General features: G+C 35.2%; 1 protein-coding gene across 3 annotated transcripts; it reads left to right on the forward strand.

Annotated features, from left to right (window-relative positions):
• The first annotated feature begins 67 nt into the window (after positions 1–67).
• Positions 68–6,833, forward strand: LOC119643956 (neurocalcin homolog). Of its 3 annotated transcripts, XM_038043466.1 has the most exons (4): positions 70–463; positions 2,342–2,530; positions 5,550–5,685; positions 5,974–6,833. In XM_038043466.1, exons 1-4 carry the CDS (start codon positions 281–283, stop codon positions 5,982–5,984), a joined length of 519 nt encoding a protein of 172 aa, XP_037899394.1. In that variant the 5' UTR covers positions 70–280; the 3' UTR covers positions 5,985–6,833. The 3 variants fall into 3 exon arrangements, with proteins under 3 accessions (XP_037899395.1, XP_037899393.1, XP_037899394.1); XM_038043467.1 differs by lacking the exons at positions 5,550–5,685; positions 5,974–6,833 and adding an exon at positions 2,608–5,284 and having other exon boundaries at positions 68–463; XM_038043465.1 differs by lacking the exon at positions 5,974–6,833 and having other exon boundaries at positions 69–463; positions 5,550–5,791.
• Positions 6,834–7,763: the final 930 nt, after the last annotated feature.

The following is a 7,763-nucleotide window of genomic DNA, read 5'->3' on the forward strand; positions in this document are numbered from 1 at the left end:
AGAATAATTCTCTCCGAGAAACACCAATCGAGATTTCCCTTAACTCGTTACCAAATGAACATGCAAGCTTAGTCCACTCACCTAATTTCAATCCTGTACGTATCACATATAAGTAAAGGACATCCTGTCCCTCTTATTAATTTATCTCTTATCAATAGCAAGAAAGTTTGAAAAAGTATTTAAATGAGAATTAAATTCCTTTCGAATCGTCGTCTTATAATGGGAGAGAGAGAGAGAGAGAAATTTCTCATTAAACGTATACTAGAAAAGCAAAAGCAAAATGCGGTTGCCTTGTTGTCTCCCCATACTTTCAATTAAAAATATGGAAAAATTGTACATTTTAGATGCCGAGATACAAGAGTGGTATAAAGGATTTTTGAAAGACTGTCCAAGTGGGCATTTATCAGTGGAGGAATTTAAAAAAATTTATGGAAATTTCTTTCCATACGGGGATGCAAGTAAGGTAAGAACTTTGTATTTAAATTGAATTTTATAAAATTGAACAATCATGGCCGGTACTCATATTGGTAGGAAACTTATTATTCAGATGTTTTTTAGAATTTCGAAATCGACATGTATACGTATAGATTAAAAAATTCGTTTCCGAGGTCTTTCGATTAGTCTATATACGGAATCATTAGAAGTATCATGCGGGGTAATGTAGAATTCATTTACATTTAAATCAATTTCAAATATGTTTCATCTCAAGTTTCAAGAACGTTGAAAGAATTTTCGATCCGTTGATAGAGCAAACAAAACAATTAAAAATCAAAATACTGAAACTAATATATAATAATAATCAAGTAAGAGCCCTATAGTGGGCCACGGCTCACAATTAAATATCTTACACTACCTTATAAAAATTTCGGTCTTATATGAGAAATGGTCCCGTCCGAACCGTGTTCAACGACATTTTTTCTTGGACCAAAACACAATAGTGTAACAAGTGCCATCAGAATATCTCAAAAATTGCGACCTGCATGTTAAACGCAACAAAACGAGGCATTCAGACGGACAGATATTCAGAAACGTGATTCTCCATCGACCTGTATAATAAAGGGGTAGTCCATCTCAAGTCCTTCTGTGTTTTGCGTACATCCGCACAAACTCAATATACCCTTATACAACAAGTGGTGTAGGGTATATGAAAAAAATTGAAAAAAAAGAATTCGATTCAACCTATCCATCAGGAGATTTACATAATGTTGAAACTTTAGTAGAGAAGATAATAAGCAAGTCCTTTTTATTCCAATTGCGCGGACTTTGCGAAATTGGCGGCATCTTAACTGAGGCATCTGTACATCAATTTCATCACAACATCATGCCATTAGTCAGTAGTAAAGTAGATACACTCGTTTGCTTTGTGTAGTTCCGTCGACTCTGTTTAATGTGTCGTCCCGTCGAATCAACACGATATTCCAAGAGTGCTTTCTCGGCTATCGAAAATCATCAAAAATTGAGCCGAGATAAATCAATCAATTAGAGCGGCTGGAGAATGACTTAGGTTAAATATCGGATGAAAAGAAGGGCCCGAGAAGATGCACGATTAGGAGACTCGTCGAAACCACAAGCTACGCTTCAATATCAATTGTGTCGACGTAAACGATATTTGCTTGATAATTAGAAGATGTCTAATTACCAATCGACGAATTTTGAATACCGAAATTTTTGATATTGCTTTCGATATTCTGACCAAGAATGCTTTGCGCCTAAACATGACCGTAAACTGTTCAGATACATGTTCGAATCATGTTCTTTGAATGTCAATGATGTTGCCTATCAAAATCGCAGAAATCTTGACGACACGTGGAGGTACACGCTGTTTTGCTCGTTGCTGAGTATCCATTCTTTTCGGCAGATATCAAATGATTGCCAGGACTTTCAACGTCTTCCTTCTTTGAGCAAATTATACGAACCGAAAGCATTAGCTGCAGGCAGTGCAACATTTCGTAAGCCGAAATTCCATTTTTGAACGTGGCGCAATGTGATACAATTTCGTTGCTGAAAATGCACTTGTCTAGGCGTAAGCAAGCAAACCCGCAAAATTTAAATGGAAAGGTCCTATTATATGACTTTTCGCACACTCGTAGCAATTTGTCCTTTTATTTACAGAAGGAGACAAATGCTAAGCCAAAGCCTTCAATCTTTAAATGAATAAATGGAAACATTAGTTCGATTAGTTATATTAGGGATTAATTAGTTTTTATCACATAATGCACTGAGGGGTCATACTTAAGCATTCTCATTGTTTGCCAAGTAGTAGATAACCTATGAATGGTCAGTGTGTTTTAAGGTGTTTATCATTTGATTAAAGTCCCTTTCTATTTCATTACATTTTCAGTTTGCTGAACACGTTTTTCGTACATTTGACGCAAATGGCGATGGGACCATTGATTTCAGAGAATTTCTCTGTGCTCTCAGTGTTACATCGAGAGGAAAATTAGAACAAAAATTGAAATGGGCCTTTTCAATGTATGATTTAGATGGAAACGGATACATTTCGCGCCAAGAAATGCTCGAAATAGTAACGGTGCGTATAATTATATTTTTCTTACTTTATTCTCAAATATACAAAAATGTGAATTAGGAAGCATTTTACCGTTACAGAGCAGAAATGGACGAACCGAAACTACCAATTCTGCAAATCCTCTATCAACTATCTCTTATTCTTTAGACATGAAGGGATCAATATTAAATCGATAGTCGGTCTAACATAGAAAGAGCTGCGTTTAAAACAGGTCCATTGTCCATTTTTCCGCTCCTGGAATGTCCAGAAGTGAAAAAAGTTACAATTCGTTACAATTTAGCTAAAAAATAGAAGAATTTGACTTGATTTAAAAAAAAAAATTGATAATTTACTTGAGTAAAAATTAATGTTCGGCGCATATATGTTCAATTCGATTACAAAGCCGAAGTTTTGTGCCGGTAATGGCAGTAATTCACCTGATTATTTACGTCTAGTTCATGCTACTACTCTTTGCAACATATCATCCTGTTCTGGTTATCATTAGCCTATGGTTGAATAGATAACCAACACTCTTCCGCAATGTCTCCAAGACCTTATGAACAGAGAGTATAGGTTATGATCTTCATACTTTTGGTAAACACTTGCCGTCTTTTCAAATTCGGAATGGCTTTCTATCTTATACCCGAATTCATTTAACACAATCGAAATTCTGCTTTATATTTTCTATAGTTTCCATTGTGCCAAGTTATCATCCATTCGACTCGCACTGATAATCTTCCCTATACTAGATTTTAGACCGAGGTGTAATAATCAGTGCATGAACCATTGTAATAATGCTGTTTGTTAGCAATGTTGTGACCCCACAATGTTGGTGTTTAATTTTGGGGCTGCTTGACACTTTATGAGGATAGGAGGCTGACAAGATCCATGTAAGCACTTTTGCTAAGCTAGCTAGCTTATGAGAAGACATTTACACCTAAGAAAATAGCATGTACTTACCCTTCAACGAACACGTGGACGGAGCAAACCTAACCTACCGAACGAGTATACTCTCCCTCGGACTTTCATTATCCGCTCTACCTAATGGTCTCTTTCGGCCAATAATTTCTATGGAAGACCCCGAAATATTTTTCATCTTACCGTTTCACGTTTCACAATTAAAACGTCCCGCCATTCCTCCATCCCTCGATCGGGAAAACCCAGATCAACCAAAAACTTGGAAAAATGGCGTCAAAACGTCTTCTGCCGTTAAACTCTTTCTCCTGCGAGAACTTAACAATCCTCTCAATACATGGTTGCATTCTTTTTAAAAAAAAAAAAAAAAAAAGAAACCTCCTATTACACCATCTTCGTTTTCTTGCAGCCTTGAGAGCAACATCGAGCCAAATATGCTACATGGCTTGGATTACTGTCAGTAAGCTATATTGATAATAATCTCTTAAAAACCAATCTTTATTTTAGAGGATGCATAAGTTATCTTAACGTGCTATTTAAACGCACTCTGCGTATTTGGACCGTATACGTTCAACCTTTTAACTTGGTCGAAGCGAGGCAAGGACAAAAACATCAACGACGAACTGGTAAAGTGTTCAATAATTTCGAGGACGATGATAGCAAAATCTACTATGTTTCTATCGCATGAAGAGTGTAGATTAATTGTCTTCTGTAAAGCGCTTTGCGATTCTTGTTTATTCAGTGCATTAATCCATCCATTAATTTTCAGTCCCACTATCACTGCTGTGTATGGATCACAAATACTAACAACTTACTACAAGCTCGGATTTCTGATATTGTGCTGAGGGATATATTTCGCAGACGTTTAAATTGTTAACTGGCTTCACAAACATTGTCCCTATGGTGACCGTATTTGTAGAGTGTTCTTTACTTTATTCTTACTCAAATATTTACTTTGATTAACTTCTGAAAGTTTTTGCTTGTGCGTCCTCTTAGTTGGGTCTAACTTTTGCAATTATCCGAAAGAATGCTATGATATCGACTCTTGAAAGTTGTTATGAAAACCGGCGCTTTTTCTAAGTCATGTATTATTTTTTACTATAATCTCAAAAATTTGAATTTAATGAAAGTTAAAAAAATTAAGACGTAAGTTTTCTTTCATTTCTCTGTCTCTATGAGTCATTTTTCGTAAGAACTTCTTCATACGACACATTGATCCAGTAAAACTTCAAGTTTTTGATTCTGAAATATATGTTGTTTACAATTTCTTATTAGCCATAACGACGATCAACTCTCCTATTTCATCTTTCCCTTTGCCTTTATTGATTCCAATATTTTTGAATGCAATGTTATCAAGCCCAATGAACTTATTTTGCTTCTTTTTTTAGTGCCTTCATTATATTGAGAGCACGATGTCGAGAGAAAGAATTCTTATTTAGTTTCCTTGGCTTCAATTCACTTTTGAGCTGCTCGACTTGCGATTCCCTAAATTGTACTTTTGAACTCAGGTATAGGTCGAGACAAATTGTAATTAGAAAAATCAAGAATCAATATCTGATGAACAAATCACGGAATAGTGCATCCGAATTTAATACTACTCATTTTCCTTGGTCAATGGATGCAATACGTGGTCGAGCGTTTTCATGTTAAGAAATCATTTTATCACGTTTTCCAGGGTGTCCTGTCGCTGGGAATCACCAATGGTTTCGCATCGGCTATAAAAACCTGAATTCTGGGAACGAACAAGTTTTAGATATACTTTATCATACGTGTGACCCATGGCAAGTCAATTGACTGAATTAATTTCTTAAAAGTACAGCGTATGAAGCCGATGCATTGCAACGAGTGTTATCAATATTGGATGTTTGTACTATTTATCATTCTCCTCCTTTTCGAGTAATATTTTCAACGGCCGAATGCTTTAAAATTAATAAATATATATATTTTTTTTTATTTATTTATTTTTTTTTTTTGTTGTTGTTGCTTAAAAGCATAAAGGGACGCGATCAACGTGTCTGTGCGAATTATTAATTAATTCAGAATTTGTTATGAAATTAATTTTTAAATTTAATAAAATTCAATTCATTTTCTCTTGCAATAAATGTAAATAAATAATTTTTCCTTTCAGGCTATATATAAAATGGTAGGTTCAGTAATGAAGATGCCTGAGGATGAAAGCACACCAGAAAAACGTACTGATAAAATATTTAGGCAAATGGATCGAAACAAAGACGGCAAATTAAGCCTTGAAGAATTTATAGAAGGTGCAAAAAGTGATCCATCTATAGTTCGTTTATTACAATGTGATCCTCAATCACACTAACTTAAGTTAATTAATTAATCAATAAATGTTTGAATTACTGTGAAAAACAATTATATTTCCATCAAAGTTCTTAACGTTTTAGATTAAACGCCATAATTATAGTAAAGGATATTTTCATTTTCTCTAATATTAAAAAAGAAAAAACTAAAAAAAAAATAAGAACTATCTTTGGATTGTTACCTCGATAATTTAAAACGTTTTCATTTTCCTTCTCTTTTCCTTTTTCTAGCAATAAATTGACGAATGGATTAAACGAATACGCAAGCGCCAAGTCTTGTACTGTTTTCTACTTTCTCTCTGTTGAGTGATATTCCGCACGCCTCGAAGATCGTTTGCCTCAACAAAATAAAAAAATATCGGTCAATGATATTCGAATGTCATCATATTTATTTTCTCGCCTATGCTTATCATGTCTATTGACTGTTGATGGATGCGCGCACGTTAGGTCTGTAAATCCAGTCATAACATCTTGATGCATCCGTCCGTTATCTGCGCTTGAAATGATCGCTCTTATGATAACTGGTATAAAAAGCTGAAACGTCCTTTCTTAGTTGATAGTCGTTCATTAACCAGTGAACCGCCGTACGCCAAATATACTTCCAATTTACAAACTATGCTAAATAGGGATCTCAAGAAGATATTTACTAAGGCCTCTCTCTCTCTCTCTCTAAACGTTCAGTGCGAAAAGAATTCGCATCAACTAACCGAGGCGCTGGCAATTCATAATCATATATATATACCTTTCATTTATGTAAAGAATATCGCTTAAACGGTTACCACGATTTCGTGTATAAGATACTGGCATCTTCTCGCAGTCAATTTGAACTCATCAATCTGAACTTTATTTCGAGTACTGGGCTTAAGATCTCGAATTACGCTTGATGAGGAGTGTTACGCTCAGGGAAGAGTGTCATGGTGCCACGTTAGAAGACCTCTGCAGACGTCTTCTTTCGTCTCATTTAATTGCCGAACTTATCGCGTGCTGTATGTGCGACGTTTAGAGGGATATTGTTCGAAATAAAGTTCAAAGCTCGACTCAGTTCCAACCAATTAATCTGTAAAACGGATCAATTAATTACTTTTGCACGGTGCTAAAGAAGACGGATGGACTAATTCGATAATCACGCACATTACCATAGCAGCTCTCATTAGAGCAACAAGAAACAAGAGAACGGATGTCCCAGACACTATATATATACCTCCGATGATGGGTCTTGGATATTGAAGAGAATACATTTTTTTTTAATTTGTAATCATTGCCTTAAGTGAACGGACTAAAATCACATTATTGCCTTTGCTATCGGCAAGAGACGACAAATGCGCTCTTCGAAAGCGTTTTAAGGTCTGCAGCAAAATTGCAAAGCCTTGGTAACGAATTTACCAAAGTGAATATAGTCCACCAATTAGTTCACGTATTTGAGGTTTATCTCTTCGCAAAGTTAAAAAAAAGCGAAGCGTGCATATGCACCACAAAGTAAGCCTTCAGTCATTGCCATTAACTGACATGTACAGTTAGAGTGCAAACACTGATCTCTGAAAGAGTCCATTATACAAATCGAGTTACAATAAATTTTCGAGACATAGTGCTGGTCCAATTTTTCGATATGTCGGGATCAGAAAACCGTAATTTAATTAAATTAATACACTTTGTATTTTTCTAACTTTTCCCCAACTTTATACATTCACTTTAGGGTACATATTAACAAAACATGACTGTTTTTTATTTATGTTTGCATATCGTCTTTTTTAGTCGGTTCTTAGAATCAGTTTGTTATTTTTTCAATATCGTGATGAAAATAGCCCAACTTCTTGGCCAAGACTAGAAGGACTATCGCACGTAGTCTAACTTTTATCCCAATTCGAAGTCAGTATCTGCATCTTCTATAGATCACAGTTATACAACTACACTAGCTGTTCCGACGAGCAGCTACACAAGATCGATCTAAAACAAATACTCTGAAAATATTTATTGTATATATATATATATATGCATATATAGTGGAATTTGAATTTGAGGAA

This window comes from Glossina fuscipes, unplaced genomic scaffold, assembly GCF_014805625.2.
Source record: "Glossina fuscipes isolate IAEA_lab_2018 unplaced genomic scaffold, Yale_Gfus_2 74623, whole genome shotgun sequence".
NCBI lineage: Eukaryota > Metazoa > Arthropoda > Insecta > Diptera > Glossinidae > Glossina > Glossina fuscipes.